Below are 19,355 nucleotides of genomic sequence, written 5' to 3' on the forward strand. Positions count from 1 at the left end.
ATTGGACTGATTGTTTGAAGGCCTTCCACTCAAAAATAGCTCTGGCACTCTTCATAAGAAATGATCCTTGGGCTTTCTATATTTAATCTAGAAAGTTTTAGCTCATTTAAATTTCTTTTGGTTAGTCTGCTGCCCCTCCTTCCTTGTTTAGCTCGGTTTCTCCTAGCCGAAGTAGGAAAATGTGCTAAAGTTGACTTTTCATGCTTCCATGCTTCCATAGTAGGCTTGCTTTAGCCTCTAAATATATATTTCGAACTTGTCGACAATATATAGCTTGAGCCACTGACATTAGCTCAATTTCTCCAAGACGTGCCTTGTCAGGCCAAAATGCTCATTTTGGGTCCAAACAGGACCTAATGCTCATTTCATCATCATCTACTCCAATGTACCTAAAAAAATAGAAATTGAGTTAAAAATCGATTCGTTAAGGAATTAACTAAGAAAAATGTGAGGAATTAACTATTAAAATACCACATTAAAATGCTCCTATCAACGCTTTCTAACAAAGACCCATTTATGGCCAACAGGCTTTATATTTGGGGGTGTCAGCGTTATAGGCCCAAATACCTGTCTCTTTGTTAGTGAATCCAATTCAACCTGGATCGCATCTTTCCATTTAGGCCAATCTACAACAAAAAACCTCATTTGCGAGGAACAAATTCCTCGCTAAAAACAGACATTTCGTCGCGGAAGTACTTCCGCGAGGAAATTCTTTTCGTCTTCAATTCGTCGGAGAATGCTCGTCAAGAAAAGCTTCAGCGACGAAAAAACAATGTCCTCGTCAAACCCTTTTCGTGATGAAATTTATTTGTCTCGCTGTTATTCTATAGCGACAATTTCATTCCTCACTCAAACCCATACTTCTTTCTCGTTAAAAAAGTTCAACGATTAGAAAATAGTCGTTAAATATATTTTCCGACATACTAGATTTGGTCGTGAAATTAATTATTTCCTCGCCAATGATAACTAAAATTAAAAATGTAAATAAATAAAATATTTAAACTACTTTTTCTGCGACGAATTTTCGTCGTTACAAGGTTTGGGTGAGGAAGCTTTTTCTCGCTGTAAACTGTTTTCAGCGATGATATTTTGTTTCATTGTACCATGTATTCTTTCAGCGAGAAAAAGTTTTCTCGTTAAAGATACTTAACAACGAGGAATATGTTTTCCATCGGCGTTGGAACTACTGTTTTTGGGACGAAAATATTTTCGTCGTTATAAATAGCTTTGGGCGACCAAGTTTTTCTTCGCTATAAACTGTTTTCAGCGAGGAAATTTTGTTTCATCGTAAAATGTATCTTTTCAATGAGAAAAGGTTTTCTCGATAAAGATACTCAACAATGAGGAATGTGTTTTTTGTCGGTGTAGGGACTACGGTTTTTGGGACAAAAATATTTTCGTCGTTATAAATAGCTTTAGGCGAGGAAGTTTTTCCTCTCTATAAACTGATTTCAGCGAGGAAATTTTGTTTCATCGTAATATGTATCTTTTCAAGAAGAAAAAGTTTTCTCGATAAAGATACTCAACGAGGAATGTGTTTTCCGTCAGTGTAGGATCCACAGTCTATAGTGAGAAAATTTATTTTTGTCGTTATTGATTTTAATCTATAGCGAGGAAATTTATTTTTGTTGCAGTTGTCTTCTTATTACGACCTGCCAGCGATACATATTATTTTATTCTAAAAAGAGGATTCTTATTCAAAACTAGTTAAACAATAAACAAAATAATAATTCATAATGTTGTCTATCATAACTACTAATTGGAATAGTCTAAAGTCAATACTGAACTAAAAAGGATCCAAAAATCAATGAACTTGTTTAACTGATACTAAATCCTAGATACGCATAATTAACTTGATGCTTGTTGGTTCATAAAGGTTGCCATGAACTGCTCAAACTTTTTGCCTTTGTCCTGCAATTCTTGGATCAGCACGTTTTGTGCATCAATCTTTTCTTGTTGAGCCTTTATAGTATCTTGGGTCTCTTCAAGTTTATCTTCTAACTCTTTATTCTTCTCAGACATTTCATCTATTGACGATCGAGAAGTGCTAGATGGTGGAGGCCTAGGGCCAAAACCACAACCCTTGATGTAGCCTGATTTTACTCCAAGGACCTTTGCACATATTTCATCATCATTCATGGTTCGAGTCCCATCAGGAAGGGTTCTTGTGCATAATCAAACTCGTATATATTATCAACACACATACAAATTAGCATAGAGTATATATGATACATATAAAAAATAAGAGCATATAACTCACCTGGTGATGACACTGACTAATTTTAGGGCTCTGTCTTCTATCAAAAATTTGAGGACTTGTCGTCTAACCTGCATTTTATGCACCAGATTGTGTTAGAAAGCCTTTTTTTTTTTTTTTGAGTAGTGCATGAGATAACCAAAAAGCAGTAAGTAATCTCTAACTCGATTCCCAGGGCATCTTTAACTCAATTCTTTCCTATAGTATTGTTCTCAACTTGTTTGACTTTTACTCTTTATAAATTCTGATCCAACTTTACTTAAACTGAGTCTTTGTAAGCAGACCCAGTTACTCTTCCTCAGCCAACACCTTCTCTACTTATCAATCTAGCTATATATATACACCCCTAACACATAATACCCAACACCATTAGATATTTCATTATATGCTCATTTAGACATGTGTAAACCCATCAACAGAACTCCTCCACAATTATATACTATCTCCCTTTATTAAGGATTCCAATCATTAATTTTTAAACTTTATAGAAGGTTAATATAGATCCTATCATCAAATAAAGTAACTGATTGTAAGACTAAAATGGAAGCTAAAAAAATTCTGAGTACACAGAACAAAATGATTACCTTAAGATCTTGAACTTGAGCTAAATTTTGGAAATGCTCCAGACTCTTTCCTGCACAAAAGGTAATTTAAGGACAATATGTAATGAATTCTCCACTCTTACAACTGGATGTATTCTACATAAGGAATGATAACACAAGAGTTACAAGATTTACATATTATGATACAGAATGATAATTCTGCGGGGATTTCATGTGTAATGTGTTATACACATCAATTAGCTGCATTTGTGGATCTTAGTATATGGACTGGAGGACCCAATAAATAGGTTATTAACTTATTATGTAGTCCAAGATCTCATTTATGTTAGATAGAAAGGATTTGCTATCAAGGTTTCTCACTTCTCAAATAAAAATGTCTTCCATATAAGGATTCCCATTACTTTCTTAGAAAATATTAATAACAGGAGATGACTCCTAGATACAACAATACAACATTATATGAGAGAATAGTACTTGTGCTTCAAACATAAGCCTTAATCATCTGAATTCAGTTCTGTGGTCTACATTACCGTGGCATTCATCTGCTAAAGCTAAACTTAGCATTTCACAACATAAGTTATTTTGGAGTGTCTTGGCACTACCATTTAATATTAACACAAGATTGGGCAACTATATTCTTATAATAATAGTGCAATGGATTGTAACAGAGGTTGCAATTGTATATAAACCAAAGTTTTGCAAGGAATTAACCAGAAAGATCAAAACTTTTGAAATACACAAATCACAAAATCATCAGAGAAATCCAAAAGCAATCACAATACTTGATCGGGTAACCAATAATGCAAAAATAGAGAGTATCCACCCAGAGCAGAACACAATCACATGCTTAAGATAATTGTTCAATTCTATATTATGATCGCAAGAGATCGAGACCCAATAACTCATGAAGATAACATACCAAAGAAACCCACAATCATCTGCATCCTTCAATGATTGCAAAGAATTCAATGTTGAATTGAAATTTAACAGCTTTTAACATAAGAGAGTAGAATGACCTTGACCGTGTTGTTGGCGGTGGTGGAGGAACAGATATGAGAGCTGCAATTATGTGTTTTGCTGAAGGCGAAGTGAGGGAGGTGACCAGGGTGCGCGTTCTTATGACCCTCCGTGAGAGAGAATGGTCTGAGAGAGCTTCAAAGATGTGAGATTGAGAGAGGATGCCACAGAGACGCAGTTGGAGTAGAGGAGAAAACCAGGAGAGATAGGATTATGTTCTCCTTAGGGTTTATCTTTATTTTTCTTTTTCTTTTGGATTAGGGCCGATTTGTTTTCCTCCCCGCCTTCGGTCATTTGGGTTTTCATTATCCCGCTTCTCTATTTGTTTTTTTTTTTGTCCAATATTTTGGTATGCCTTTTATAAAAATAAAAATAAATTTCCTCTATTTTAAAATAATAATAATAAGTGATGATTGACTTCAGCACTAGAGGACCCCCGATTTACATTAAGAGAAATATATTTTGAAATTTTGGTGTAGGGTTGAAAAATTTTGAAAATAATTTTAGTAACTCAATGAGAATTGTTTTCTAGGAGGACAGATCTTGTTAAGGTGGAGATATCTAGTCGAGGCAGGAATATTTGGTCGATGTGGAAATATCCTATCAAGGCAGATATATTCGGTTGAGGTAGAAATATCCAGTCGAGGCGGATATATCATGTGGATGCAGAAATATCTAGTCGAGGCTGATATATCTAGTCGAGGAGGATCTCGATAGGACGAAACTCTTCAAGGAGGATTTGAGTGACGAGAGATTTGCTAAAGGAAAAAATCCGAATGAGGTACAACCTCTTTCAGATACAATCTATTCGAGGCACAATCCTTTCGAAAAAGAATTCTCTCAAGTGGATCCGAATGAGGCAAAATCAGTCAGTGGGGTTATTAGCTATCTTGGGTCAACCAAGAAAACATGCAAGTGACTACAGTTGACCAATCCAATCGAGTTCGAAACTATGGTGAAATTGACTAAATTTTTAACCACACTCATAATTTATTGTAATAATCACATCCAACGGTCGGTTTTCCCATTTTCTTTGAATTGATAGGGGTTGCTCTTTGGAGCGTGTGATATATAAATATAGGTTTAGAAGAGTAACTAGGTTTGACCTAGTTGATCGAATTCGAAACGAAAACCAAATTGGCTGTATTTTTTACAACCACCATAAAATATTACAATCTCTCAATCGAGCGGTTGGTTTCTCCAAATTCATTTTCCACTTCATGGTTGTTTTAGAATGGACCTCAACAATTTAAATGCAATGTATAAGTCATACAACTTTAGGAAGAAAATTGGTATAGGCCAATGTGTTTGTAATTAAAATTAATTTTTTTTATCTTATGTCCATGCACATCCATCGATGGAATATATACAAACGTGATGTGAAAAAATAAGCACGTTTCGCGGTTGTCACGCCATCGGTCAACCAAGAAAACATATAGGTGACTACGGTTGACCAATCCGATCGAATTCGAAAATATGGTGAAATTTGCTAAATTTTTTATCACACTCATAATTTATTGTAATAAACTCATCCAACGGTCGGTTTTTTCATTTTCTTTGAATTTATAGGGGTTGCTCTTTGGAGTGTATGATATATAAATATAGGTTTATAAGTAGCGGATAGATCGTCTGTCAAGGGTTCTAAGTAGCGGATAATAGTTGGAGAGTCATATCCAACATAAATGCCTAAGCGTCTTTGAGGACCCATTTTGGTGCGCTGTGGCGGCGCAATTGGCACATAAACTGCACACCCAAATATGCGTAAGTGTGACACGTTAGGCTCATATCCAGTAACCAACTGGGACGCAGAAAAGGGTTGAGTGGCAGTAGGCCTCAGACGAATAAGCACAGCTGCATGCAATATTGCATATCCCCAAGCAGAAACAGGGAGATTGGTGCGCATAACCAATGCTCTAGCAACCATTTGAAGTCTTTTAATGGCAGCTTCTGCTAGACCATTTTGGGTGTGAACGTGAGGAACAGGGTGTTCAACCTCAATCCCAATGGATATGCAATAGTCATCAAAAGTTTTTGATGTAAACTCTCCAGCATTGTCAAGACGAATTGACTTAATGGGATGATCAGGGTGGTGAGCCCTTAACTTAATGATTTGTGCTAGGAGTTTAGCAAATGCAGCATTTCGTGTGGACAAAAGCATGACATGTGACCAGCGTGTCGATGCATCAACCAACACCATAAAATATCTAAATGGTCCGCAAGTTGGTTGGATAGGTCCACAAATATCACCTTGGATTCTCTGTAAGAATGGTATATTTTCTTTGGTGTCCTTTGCATAGGATGGTTTAGATCCTAATTTTGCTAATGAGCAAGCTTTGCAAAACGAAAGATGGGCTTTGGAAGTAACCAAAGAAGAATTTGGTTGTACCACGAAGTCACAATTGACTTTAGAAGTCGAAAAAGGAACCAAGGAGGCATTAGTGGTGTCAATGCCACTATTGGGCCGCAGGGGGTAGGCGGTTTTGGCTCTACCTTGGACCAAATTATGGTTTTGAGTTCTTTTCGTTTTGAAAAATGGATGTCCGTGTGAAGTCTTTAGTATACGGATCATCATATCACGACCTGGGTGTCCCAGACGATCGTGCCAAAGCCTATATGTGTCAGAATCCCATAAGTCATCTCTCATGACATGGTTAGATTCAACGACTCGAATAGTGGTTGCATACAACCCACTAGAGCGACACATAAGTCTCTATAATACTCGTTTATGTCCGTAGTCATTAGAGGTGATGCAAAGGAACTCTTGTCCATTCTCACAATGTGTTTCCACATGAAAACCATTGGCTCTTATATCTTTAAAACTCAATAGGGTCCTTCCAGCCCTAGGAGCATATAGAGCTTCGGTGACATTAAGACTTGTGCCATTTGGCAACATAAATTGAGCTGGTCCTCGACCATGAATCAATTGTGATGGTCCAGCCATCGTAGTCACAGAAGATCGACTAGGCGTCATCCATAGAAATAGTTGCCTATGTCGCAATATAGTATGTGTGGTGCCACTATCAACAAGGCATTCCAACTCTCCAGGAAACATACTGAAAAATAATAAAGTTCGAAATTAAAAACATGTCCATGACATTGAATACGATACTTTATTAATAAAAATAGCCAATGATTACATCAAAGGTTCCAAAAAGTCTAATCCAAAATAAAGAAAATCAAACTGAGACACATTGTAGTCACTCTATCCGTTTGGTAACTCCAATCAAATATGACCAGGAAAGTAGAGAGATGTTGGTGGAGCGAGGCTCGCTTAAGTACCAGTTATCTCAATGACTTTCCTAGACATCATATTTTATTGGGTGCGCCACATAAGAAAGAGTTGATACAATTGTCATTTATTGACTAAGGCTTATGCCATTACAAAAATTCTTGGAAAATAAAAAGGACTATTCTAATCAAAGTCTGCAGCATCCTTGTGCACTTTTTCAGCTTTGAAGTCCTCTATGGTGAGGTTGACATCTCCACCATCTTCTTCTCCTTCTTCTGCAAGGTACACTTCTTGCTCCCTCAGGTCCCTGTATGCCCTGTATCTTGAAGCTAGTTGCTCGCTTGCCTTGCATTGCTTGAACCAATGCTCACTTGACCCACATCGATGACACATGTCATTGTGGTTACCTCCCCTTAATTGAGGTGCACGTTGTGCACGTTGTGGTCGTTCCCTAGGAGGGTTGGCGCCACCACCACGACCCATGGCGCCACCACCACGAGCTATGGCTCTACCACCACGGCTAGGGTTGCCACGATCCCCTCTCCCACGTGTGGCATTGCCACACGTGTATCCGCTCCAAACTTGCGGTTTCCTTCCTGATTAGGGCGGTTATATGGACCTATACGTCCCTCATATCCCTTATTCCTAGGGTTCCGCTCCTTGCGCCCTCCTTTGGGTGCATTATAATTCACCTCATGAATGCTCTTAGTTCCAATGGGCCTTGAATTATAATTCCTCACGAGTATGTTATCATGTTTCTCAGCTACAGATATGATATTGATAAGCTGATGAAACCTCGTGATCCGTCCAGCATTGACTTCAGTACGATATTGCTTTGATATCACAATGGCTGAAACGGGGAAGGTGGAGAGAGTCTTCTCAATTAGCTCTTGCTCTGTGATAGGTTTTCCACAAAATCTCAACATGGATTGTATGCGAAGAGCTTCTGAATTATATTCAGCAACAGACTTGAAGTCAGCAAAGCGCAGATTGTTTCATTGAACCTTCAAGTCAGGGAGGAGGGAATCTTGGACATTGCCAAAGCGCTCTTCTAGCGCTACCCATAGCTCTCTTGCATCCTTGATCGACATATACTCCAATCTGAGTGCTTTGTCCATATGACGTCTCATCAAGATGACTGCTTGAGCATGTTTTGCAAGTGTTGGGATGAACACAAGATCCGGGTTAGGTGCCTGGATTATGGGCAATATTCCCTTTGAAGTGAGATGGTTCTCAACATCGGTTACCCAGCTATGGTACTCCGAGCCTGTTGAGTCAAGCATGGGAAAGTCGAGTCTAGGTTCATTCGACATCCTGAAAATAAGAAGAGAAGATATGTTAGTTTCGGAGCTAAACTTCCACGAAAACTAAAATAATAAGATTTCCGAGTTATGCTACCAAGAAATCAATTTCCAAGAATCTCTTTTGGATTAGACCAAACAATGATGTTTATAATATGGTCACAATTTGATGCTTATGGACGCTCTTAGTCCAAGCATTATGAACACTCTTAGTTCATGCGAACGCTCTTAGTCCGTTTGGTTATGAACACTCTTAGTTCATACGAACACTCTTAGTTCGTTAAGCGCGAATCCCCACAATTCCGCTTTGTTAAATATCAAAACCATTTGGCAACATATATTCCAATATTCTGCAGAAAATAAAATAATTTAAAATACATAAAAGCAGCAACATTAATTATAAAAACTTACGTGATTGTGCTTGGCTTGAAGACACGCGCGTGTTGGGGCAGCAGCAGCAGGTTCGTTTGTTTTTCTGGGCTTTCTTCTTCTTCTTTTTTTTTTTTTTCTTTTTTTTTTTTCTGGGCCGGGTCCTTTTTTTTTTTTTTTTTCTGTTTTTTTTTTTTCTGGGCCGGGTCCCTTCTTTTTTTTCTGTTTTTTTTTTTTCGGGTCTTCTTCTTCTTTCTTTCCTCTGTTCTTCCTCCTCCTAATTTGCAGGTGGGTGGCTGGAGCGTGCGCGGATGTAGGTAGCAAGTAGGCGGACTGGGCAGGGGCGCAGGTGTGGGCGCTGGTGGCTGGGTGCGCTGGATGCTGCAGATGGCTGCAGGTCGTGCGGCAGATGGCTGGGGCAGCAGGGGCTGCGGTAGGAGGAGGTGGTTGGGCTGGTGAGCGGAGTGCTGGGCTGCGGACTGGTGTATGCGGGCTGGTGTGCAGCGCGGGCTGCAGGGAGGAGGCTGCGAGTTGCAGGCGGGCTGGCAGCAGGGGCTGCAGGAGGGTGCGCAGCAGGGACTGCAGGAGGGTGCGCAGCAGGAGGACTGCAGGCTGCGGCAGGAGGTGGGCTGCTGCAGGGGGGAAGACCGAGCTAGGGTTTTTGTGGGCAAGGAGGGTTGCGGCAGGTTTTTGTGAGAGAGAGAGTTTTTAGGTTTTTTTTTTTCTTTTGGGCTAGGGTTAGAGCGTCGTGCTGATAACGTGTTGTAGGAGAATGGAATTGTGTGTCTATTATTGATAATAGGAGCCCTTTAAATAGGGAGTTACAAGGTACCCAAAAAGGTAATAGAATCCGATTACAATTGAATACCTAGAACACATTCCTATTACAACTCTAAACCCTAGTTTGTAGAGGCACACATTATGTCGATATCCTTCAACAGTCATTAGAATAACTGTGAACGCAGAAGACATTGAACTAGCAGATTCCTCCAAAAAAGGGAACAAAAAATTGACTGGATATAGGCCTTGTGGCTTATGTACACATTCCATCTTATAATACATCCACAGACCCTAAAGACCAGATATGCCTATCCAGAGTCCAAAAGCACATATATTATGTCATTGTTATTGTCTTGCTAGTGCTATTTACCACAGACAGAAATCAGGCTTTAAAAATTAGTACTGTAATTGTTTCTCTGTACACCTAGAATCATGAGGATTTAGTTTATCAAACAAATAGATGTGCACACCACTCACTGAGAGCACACATATCATATTGCAGTTAATTTTGCAACCCCAAATGGGTTTGCGCTCAAAGCATCAAATTCCAATTGGATGAATTCATCCCCTTCCCTTGTATTGTTCTGTAAACATATCACGTATACTGATTTAAGACAAAGGAAAAAGATTAAATAATTCATTTCCCAAATTAGAAGATCTACTGAGAGACAAAACCAGATGCTATTCCTTTCAAAAAAAAAAAACAGATGCTATTATCTAAAGTAATGTTATGGGCCTCATTAAAGAGAAGGAAGAAACCGCTTTCATAGTCAGAGAGTAACCATATCTTGCAAGTAATAAGTCACATAACCGCAAAACCAACTCAATTTTGAAACCAAATAAGTAAAAATATACAGAAAAAGATTAAATAAACAAATAAATGAAACATGCATCAATGAATTTCAATAAACTCAAGTGAAAGACACCACCATTGTTCAGATACCCTCTCAATTCCAAGCAAAGCAAATCCCAACTTTAAACAAATATGAATCAAATTGAAGAAAACAAACAGATACACACACTCCAAAACCCACACATACAAATAAGAAAGCAGCACCAAAATTGAGATGAAAGAAAGAAATTTTCATCTTTGTTTCACACTAAATGAACATGTACCAGTCCAAAAACTAGCCTTAGCCTTGTTGTACATCTCCCAAAGTTGCTGGTACCTGACGGGAAACATACAGAATCTCTGGGTTTGCTATGCTAAAATGGGCTCTTCCTCCTCCTTGTCATCTCTCTCTCTCTGATTCATTTCTGAGATCGAGAACCCATGTCCACTGGGTTTGTGGGTTTCAGTGTTGTTGGGTAGAGACTCTAATGACATTTAGGAAAATACCAGAAACCCCTCGTCCTTTCACCATGACGCCACAAAAAATTACCGTTCACGTCTCATTAACAGTCAACAAAAAGTAACCAATTTTTGAGGATGTGAACTGGCCACGTCAGTGGGGGCCCCCTTTGGTCTACAAATATTTTTGGTTCATCCCTTCTAACTAACGCGCCTCACGCGCCAAGGAAAAGAAAATCAGATCTCATGGTTCGCTCTCCCGGCCGGCCGTAGCCGGCGAACCTGCCGCTGCGTCTCGGTCCGGGAGGGGCTCTGTGCTTGCTTCTTTTTCTTCTTAGTAGTTTTCTAGAGTGATTCGTGAGCTTCCAGATCGGTGGGGGTGGTCGGAGTATGCTGGGTTCGTGGCGGCGGCTCGGAGATTGTACATCTCCATGGCAAGGCAAGGATGGCAGGATGATGCTGGGGGGATCGTGGTTATGGCGGAGCGAAGCTGCTCTGTCCAGATCAGTCCGATCTGGATTGGGTCTCTTCGAACTGATCTGGGAATGGGTTTGTTCGGCTGGTCTGGCGTGGTTCCATGGTTCGGACGGGAGGCTGGCCTGACGATGGCGGCGGTCAGTCAAGGATGATGGTTGGATGGGGTTGTGGGTATTGCCCCCGGATCTGGTTGAGATAGGGTGGTCGGAATAGCTGGGCTTTGGGACAGTCGGGTTGGTGGGGCGCTGACAGAGGTGATCGTCGGCAGGTGGGAGATCGATGCAGGCGAGGGCGATCTGATGCAGGTTGGGGAGTTCAGCTGCTGGCGGCGATCTATTGCAGGCGGTGGTCTGCGGAAGACGGTGGCCTGATGTAGGCGAGGCTCCGATGCAGGTGGTGGTTTTTTAGTTTTAGTTGTTGGGTCGCACTGCAATTTTGGTATAGACAATCTTCTCTTCGCCGGTCGAGAGGTCGTTCCTGTTCTGGAGTTGGGTCAGCATCGGTGGCGAAAATGTCTGGCTATAGACAATCATCCTTGGCCTTCTAGTGGGTCCTTCCTGTCTGAGATCGGGTCGAAGGCGAAGGCGATGGCGATTTGGAGCAGTGGTGGATGGATGGTGTTGACATGAGGGTGGTGATGGTGTTGAGTTTTTTAGTCCCAGGTCTGATTGTCTGGCAACCTTTTTGGTCGAGTTTAGGTCACAATGAGTGTTGGCTTGGTCGATCAAACGCTGGTCAGGAGGAATCTGGTGGGTGAGTTTAGTGTCGACACAAGTAAGTTGTCTAGTTTAGAGTTCTTACTGGCTGGACGAGAGGTGAGATGTCAAGCATTCACTGTTCCTGCGCTTTTGTCTGTCATACAGTTGTAGTGCAAGTTTAGAGTCAGTCATAATAGATTTGTAGTGCAAGTTTAGAGTCAGTCATCATAGATTTCCAGTGTGAAGTCTAGAGGCCATTTCTGAGTAAGAGGTGTCGCCTATAACTCGTTGTAAGCAGTTTCATTATTAATGAAGTTCTTATTTGATCAAAAAAAAAAAAACTTCAAGTTTAGAATAACCATCAATTGGCAATTGCATTATACTACTCATTCAACTTAATGCTCACTTTACATTTATAGTAACAGTCATACAGATCGATCTTATCCAAGAAATTGCTTTCCAATTGAACTCTGGCTAAAACAGCATGCGCGGTATATATCATTGGAAAGAACTACGTACAGTGCAGACAGTGGCGGATCCAGGATCCGAGACTTGTCTAGGCTAATTAGAAGTACACTAATATTTTTTTTTTTTTTTTTGAGGTTTGGAACCCACATGAAAACAGAATTACCAAAAGCAAATCCTAAACAAGATCGCAGGTCTAAAATTTGAACTGATGCATTGGAATATAGAGCAAAGCATGTTAAAACCACCCACATCCTAAACAAGATTGCAGGTCTAAAATTTGAACTGATGCACTGGAATATAGAGCAAAGCATGTTAAAAGCACACACATCCTAAACAAGATCGCAGGTCTAAAATTTGAACTGATGCGCTAGAATACTTCATAGGAACACACTAAAGGAGTTAACTTGCTGGTGTTTTACACAATTTATATAAAGATTAAGGTACCTCTCGGTTTATTAAAGACTTTCATCCAATATTTATTGCCTCTACCAAGCATATCCTAGTGCATACACTTCTTTGATTACACATTTGAAGAGAAGCGGGGGAACCACAGATTTATATGGAAAACGGTGCACCGTATATTGACAAATTGATCATAACCCAAGGTCTGAGTAGTGAGCTGCTGTGGGCTGTGGCTGTGGGAGTACGCGACCTGCAGAAAAGTTTTTTTTTTTTCTTTGGCTAGTATGGGCTGAAGGTAAATATATACATACTTAAGGGTTTTTGGCCCAAAATATTGTCTAGGCTCCAGCCCATAGAGCCTGCCACATGGATCCGCCCCTAAGTGCAGTATTTTACTACTTTACATATATACTTAAAATGTGATTGGCCAACAAAATAGGGAGAGGATCCTCTCCTGAGCAAGCTAATCACCTGAGCTTCCTGAGCTTTTGATGACAAGATGCCACGTGTATAAAACTACATCTAATGGTTGCTATTGCTTGAACTCAAATTTTTTTTTTTTCAATCAAAACTCAAATACGAACCAGACTTGGACTCTCTCTCTCTCTTCATTCATCCATTTATCGGCGACGGCAACCACTCCCAACCCAGCCCATCGTCACCACCGCCATCAACTACCCCAACCATCATCTTGCATCGTTTCTACCATATGGGCATCAGTTAAAACATCAACAAAAAGCAATTGCCAATTGGGTATCGTTTAAATTAAGACCAAAATCGTTTATGGGTATCGTTTCAATGCTTAATCTTAATTTACAGAGGTACTTCAATGCGTGGCTCATTCAAGAGCTGAGATTTTCGTCCAAGATATGAGGATTTTTTATTTTCTAGCAATTTCTTGAAATCTACGTGAGATTCTTGCTTGATAGCAGAAAAATACTTGTTTTTGTATATATCTGTTAACTGTTTGGATTGGAGAAGCTTTAATTGGGGAGAGTTTGGGTGGTGGTTTTGAAAGACCAGGAGGTGTGGTTTATGGATTGATTTGAATGCGGATATGGTTTATGGGTTTTGTGGTTTGATCTTGGTGACTGTTCAATTGAAGAGTGTTGGTTTTGTGGTTGAGGGCAGAAGGTTGATTAGGTTGTAGTTCGTAGGTGGGATATACTGCTTGGAGTATTTGCAGACTGAGCTTAAAGGAACGAAGACCAACACTCTTGGCCTCTTGGGATTGTGCAAGTGAAAGAACAGAAGGAAAAGAAGAACAGGAGAGAGGAAGGAAGGAAAAGAGAAGGGAAATAATAGGAAGAATTGTAGGCCATTAGATCAAACAATGGACACGTGTCGTCATCTGACAGAAAGCTCAGGAAGCTCAGGTGATTAGCTTGCTCAGGAGAGGATCCTCTCCCAACAAAATATCTCCCAGTGAACCAATAATGCATGGTCAGCAGGCTGATCAGTAAGACAAGAAAAACCGGCAGGTGCCATATTCTATTATTCTATTTAAGTTATAAAGCATCCAGATTCTGGATCATACATACAAGTTTCAGAATTCAGATGGTTGCAATTTTTGATTTTAGGGGTTCTGTTGGAGATGTTCTAAGTTAATTAGGACCAATAAGTCAGTAGCTTGAATCAGAAAGTTTTAGCTTATTGAACAGAGAACATAACAGAAATATTAGTCTACATATGACTAGCTACTAGGGCACTGCATGACTAGCTCGGGCGGCGCATGATTAGCATTAGGTTTTCTCGATCTGCAGATACTCAATTCCTGTTCTTGACGAGGTCGCAGCTCCTACTCCTACGGTAGCCGACCTATTTGGGTTATTGCGGTTTCGACGGAATGTCCTTCCTGTGGTAGAGCTCGCCACCCTCTCCTCTCGAAGATCATCGTAATTCCAAAGCATTTTGCACTTGGTGGCGACATCTTTCAAGTCCTGGGCCGCGATAGCAAACCCTACCACTTTTGTATGACATTTCACATTTTCTTTTGAGATCGGGAGGTTTGCAAACGAGACGTGTTGCGTGTCCTTCGACACCCAACTCAGAAGTTGTTCATCTCCATAAATGCCACCGTTCTCAACCGTCCTATGGATCTTGGATGGAGTACTAGTATTCGACGAGTAGATCCACATAGTTCCTTCTTTGACAAGCACCATCTGATCAACTGGTTCATCCACCTTGGCAACATAGTGATGCTCAGGGTATGTCACAGGCTTCAGATAGTCACATATCATTTTCAAAACTTTTGGATTCATACCTTCAAGCCTTGGTACATACAAACATGTATATACACATTATATATATGAAGGGTTATTATCACAAATGGTACCTGAAGTTATCCTCTATTTTATCGATGATACCTGAACTTCAATTTTGATCACAACCAGTACCCGAACTTTTCGATTTCATTTTAAATGGTACCTAGAGCCACCTTCGGTCACTATTCCGGCCAAAAAAGGCAAATCAAATAAATAAAAAAACCAGTTCAAGGCAAGTCTATTACCAAAAAGATAGTGATAATCGCAGCCCCTGAAATCACCAAAGATCATCACTATGATCACCTCACATGCCGTTTTTAGTCGGAATAGTGACCGAAGGTGGCTCTAGGTACCATTTAAAATGAAATCGAAAAGTTCGGATACTGGTTGTGATCAAAATTGAAGTTCAGGTACCATCGATAAGATTGAGGTATAGTTCAGGTACTATTTGTGATTTTTACCCATATATGAAAATCTTACGAGAATTGATTGAGTATCAACATGTAACTAAGAGTCCTACTTTTCTCAGTGTACTCATGCAGAGAGCACGCTTTAGAGATTTTTTGGTTGACGAGGGAAGAATGAAGTACAGATCCCCCATGTCAGCATGCTTGTCTTGTTCTAATTTTTCTCTTATATTTGCCATGATTTCTTTCCTCAACTTAGCAGGGAGGCAATTTTTCTCCATCCACACTTTCATATCTTTCTTTTTTGATTTGATCTTCCTTCTTATCTCCTCTGACTTTGCAGTTCCCATAGACATAAATGTCTGCATACAAAAAGTTGAGTTTGATTAGCCACATCCTCCAATCCTGTCCAGCCAAGGAAATAATATATAGATAGATAGATAGATTGCCAACCTGCACATTTCCGATGAGGTACAAAAACAGTAACAAGCCAATGATAGAAATAAGAATTGCGAATAAATTCTCCCATACATAGTTACTTGTTACAAGATTCGTGCCAAAATTACTGCAAAGAATCAATCAAATGATCAAGCATATGCATTAATATTTGATACGAATGGAAGAAAAATATGGTACAATATTGTAAGATATTCAACTTATGTATAAGAATCATTAATTTTAATTAGCATATATATGCAAACCTCAAATTTCGTAGACCCCACCAAAAAGAGTAACACAACTTTTGTGGAAAGTTGGTTGATGTCGAGTTATTGGACTTTAGAGAATCAAGAAATATTCCAAAATCAAATGGTTCAGTAGTATTTATAGGGCACGATGCATTCAGATATGTTATAAGTGTCACCATATTTTTTGAATGTTTGTACTCATCACAATAAAAGGTACTTATACACTTGTCACCGCAACTTCGATGCCAACATGATGTCTCTCGTTGAATCGAAAAGAAATACCAAAAGGCTCCAAGTACCTATTAAAAGGCAACACATAATTAAGATCAATTTTAACAATGTAAGTAGGACACTAAAGGAAATGTAAATATAGGATGTGCTCTCATTCATTGCCGAATTCTTATAGTATATAGGACTAGAGCTTCTCTCCCAATATATCCTATAGATTCTGCTCATATAAGCAGGTCCCTTAATTTTGTCAACGTTTATCAAATAAACTCAGACATGCATTGGTCACTAAAATAGAGATAAAACATAAATTGACAACAAAAAGCAACTTACGTGACTTGCAAAGATATAGAGAAATAAATTGAATAGTCCTTTAATCCATATTCCATGACTCTTTGTAAGTTTTTTGGAAGATAGGTGAATACGATAAATTCTTGCCAAATATTGAAGGAGAAGAAAGAAATTCAAAATCTTTCTGTGGTTCAAATATCCAGAGCCTCTCATTTTAAAGAAGACAACAAGTAGTAGCACCTGGACAACATAAACAGTAATCAGTGAGAAATTCATTCATCAGTCACAACTCACAAGTTGCTAATAGTTAAACCTAGCCAACTTAAAAACTTAAATTGGCTGGAATATGATGTTTAACTTCATTATCGATCTTACCTGTGGGATAGGAAGAACAGCTAGAATGTCAGTTATGAGAGAGCGCCATGACAAATTGTCAACTATTGCACCGACACGTTTAAAGAAGGGTCCTTTAAAGAAATCGGAAGACTTCGATTCTTCCTGGTTAGCCATCTTATCGGGGGCAGCCATCTTATCGGGGGCTGCAGCGATCATAGCTTCACGAATCCGATAGATAATATGCACTATAAAAGTGATATCCATCACTGATCGCAAAATGAGAGTTACAGTCCTCAATTGTGTGTCTGCTTGAAGGCACTTTTTTTCCCTATCGATGATAGGAATGTAAAAGAACAGTGGATCCAGTGAGACTGCGATAACACACGAGGCTACAAATATCGAATCCCACCATGTACCTCGAACCCATAAACTAGTCCACCACGAACTAATTCTGCTTTTGTTTTTTTTCAGTTCTGATTGTCTCCGGTCGTATTCAGAATGAGTATTGGAACCAACTGTGAGACTGATAAGAAGATGCAAAATGCAATCAGAAAGGAAAAAGAGCTTTGCATGTGTATGATTATTCAGAAAGCAGGTCAGCAATTCTAGATTCGAAGAGACAAACCTTACTTCTGGGGCTTCTTCATCATTCGGTTTAAACATAATTATTGCTGTTCAGATCATTCAAAGAAATAAGAACTTATGGAACTTGGCTACAATTGTAGGACTTTATAATAACCTAAGAAGCACCGATACGGGTACGTGTACCCGGATACGATACGATCGGATACGTGGAAACGGCAAATCTTAATTGTAATTGGAAACGGGTACGTGAAGGAAACGTCAATTAAATATATATATATATATATATATATATATATATATATATATATAATTAGAAGAAAAAAAAATTTGAAACATAAACAAAGTTACACACTCTCAAATTCACAATTCACTCATGCCATAAGAATAGTTTATACTTTATACATTATCACAATCATAATTGAGTAAATTGACATATATCACATATGCTCTTCCAATCATACCCGACCCAGCAGCTGTTATCACACATAATTGACCCACACCTCCACACTCCCACAACGAATAGACGAAGCAGAAGACTAGACGAAACTAGAAGACCAGACGAGCAGCAGAGGAATTCCGAAGCGGAAGAAGACGAGACGAGAATCAAGGAACTCCGAAGCGACTGGGTCTACGATTTTTCTTCTCTCTCTCGATCTGGGTCTGCGATTGACGAAGCTAGAAGACTAGACGAGCAGCAGATCGAGGAACTCTGAAGAGGAAGAAGACCAGACGAGAATCAAGGAACTCCGAAGCGATTGGGTCTGCGATTTTCTTCTCTCTCTCGATCTGAGATTAGGTCTCTCTCTCTCTCGATCTAAATTGAGGTTTTTTTTTTTTTTTTTTTTTTCCTATTTTGGGGGTAAAAAGTCGGGATTACCCCACGTATCCGATTTATTTACATTCTCACGTATCCGAATAGGATACAGACGTATCCAAACCGTATCCAAATCAGGATACGCGTTTCCGGACGTTTCCGTGCGTTTCCGACGCGTTTCGTACCCGTATCCCGTTTTGATACGGGATACGGAGGCAATTTGACGTTTCCATGCATCATAGATAATAACTAATAAGGATATGTGTACCTCTTGTTCAGTTGTGGTAGCTATTGGCCGTTGACAAAGACCATATCCTAATGTATCTATGTCAATATTAATGAATTATTATTAGTTTATTACCAACCCGTCCAAGGCTCCAAGCTAGTTCCAGACTTCCAGTTAAGTTCATGAATGACTTCTTGCTGCAGCTTGATAGGAATACACTTGACCTAAATCTATGAACAAGTCCCTCATTCAGAAATAAATTTAAATACAAAAATTATAAGAAGTATCTAAGGGATAATAGTTTATTTGGCAGTTGCTATAGCAGATGCACCAAAGAACGAATTGGGTGACCAATTGGAGAAGAGGGTCAGTCTGGGCATGCACAGGAAAAGATTGCCCAGGCAATCACTGGGGACCACTTGCCCAGGCAATTGATTTGCTAATCCTCAGTCACTGAATTGCCCGACCTTTAGTGGTGGGCTCCACAAGCACGTGGGCCTGCTGCCAACGGCTCCTCTTTTTTTTTTTTTTTTTTCTTTCGGACCCGTACTTTTTGTGTAACGTTATTTAATCGTAGCTGTTGGATCCTTCGATCCAATGGCTGTGATTAAATGATAATGGTAATTTTGATTTTCAACCTAAAAAATAATTCAAAAGGTCAAAAAA

The 19,355-nt window shown here is 39.5% G+C and overlaps 3 protein-coding genes and 1 long non-coding RNA gene across 5 annotated transcripts in view; all 4 read right to left on the reverse strand.

The window, feature by feature from the left end:
• LOC133717009 (cyclic nucleotide-gated ion channel 1-like) overlaps window positions 1-10,827 on the reverse strand; it is a 28,059-nt gene extending 17,232 nt beyond the window's left edge. Inside the window, exon 1 of the mRNA XM_062143634.1 lies at window positions 10,633-10,827. The gene's annotated coding sequence lies outside the window, so the exon portion shown is untranslated. The remainder of the gene's footprint in view (window positions 1-10,632) is intronic.
• LOC133715442 (uncharacterized) lies at window positions 1,705-4,131 on the reverse strand. The gene is made up of 3 exons (XR_009849074.1): window positions 3,837-4,131; window positions 2,842-2,891; window positions 1,705-2,328 (listed from the first exon to the last, which is right to left on the reverse strand). It is a non-coding gene; the product is annotated as an uncharacterized LOC133715442 (long non-coding RNA).
• A 3,620-nt stretch (window positions 10,828-14,447) lies between the features above and the next one.
• On the reverse strand, window positions 14,448-15,096 carry LOC133717826 (cyclic nucleotide-gated ion channel 1-like). Its single transcript, XM_062144569.1, has one exon. It carries the CDS (start codon window positions 15,090-15,092, stop codon window positions 14,595-14,597), a length of 498 nt encoding a protein of 165 aa, XP_062000553.1. The 5' UTR covers window positions 15,093-15,096; the 3' UTR covers window positions 14,448-14,594.
• Window positions 15,097-15,600: 504 nt separating this feature from the next.
• LOC133717825 (cyclic nucleotide-gated ion channel 1-like) lies at window positions 15,601-17,866 on the reverse strand. 2 transcript variants are annotated; one of them, XM_062144568.1, is made up of 6 exons: window positions 17,690-17,864; window positions 17,104-17,587; window positions 16,771-16,968; window positions 16,225-16,508; window positions 15,977-16,088; window positions 15,601-15,885 (listed from the first exon to the last, which is right to left on the reverse strand). In XM_062144568.1, exons 1-6 carry the CDS (start codon window positions 17,725-17,727, stop codon window positions 15,613-15,615), a joined length of 1,389 nt encoding a protein of 462 aa, XP_062000552.1. In that variant the 5' UTR covers window positions 17,728-17,864; the 3' UTR covers window positions 15,601-15,612. The 2 variants fall into 2 exon arrangements, with proteins under 2 accessions (XP_062000552.1, XP_062000551.1); XM_062144567.1 differs by having other exon boundaries at window positions 17,104-17,866.
• Window positions 17,867-19,355: the final 1,489 nt, after the last annotated feature.

The sequence above is a fragment of the Rosa rugosa genome, chromosome 6 (assembly GCF_958449725.1).
Source record: "Rosa rugosa chromosome 6, drRosRugo1.1, whole genome shotgun sequence".
Taxonomy (NCBI): domain Eukaryota; kingdom Viridiplantae; phylum Streptophyta; class Magnoliopsida; order Rosales; family Rosaceae; genus Rosa; species Rosa rugosa.

What these genes read in the sequence shown, in the direction of transcription:
- LOC133717825 (XM_062144567.1), bottom strand. Translation starts at nt 17,727, where the DNA reads ATGTTTAAACCGAATGATGAAGAAGCCCCAGAAGTAAGGTTTGTCTCT. An exon ending in CTGTTCTTCCTATCCCACAG is followed by an intron (nt 16,969 to 17,103) that starts GTAAGATCGATA and finishes TATGTTGTCCAG; the next exon opens with GTGCTACTACTTGTTGTCTT. An exon ending in ACCTCATCGGAAATGTGCAG is followed by an intron (nt 15,886 to 15,976) that starts GTTGGCAATCTA and finishes TTTTGTATGCAG; the next exon opens with ACATTTATGTCTATGGGAAC.
- LOC133717826 (XM_062144569.1), bottom strand. Translation starts at nt 15,092, where the DNA reads ATGATATGTGACTATCTGAAGCCTGTGACATACCCTGAGCATCACTAT.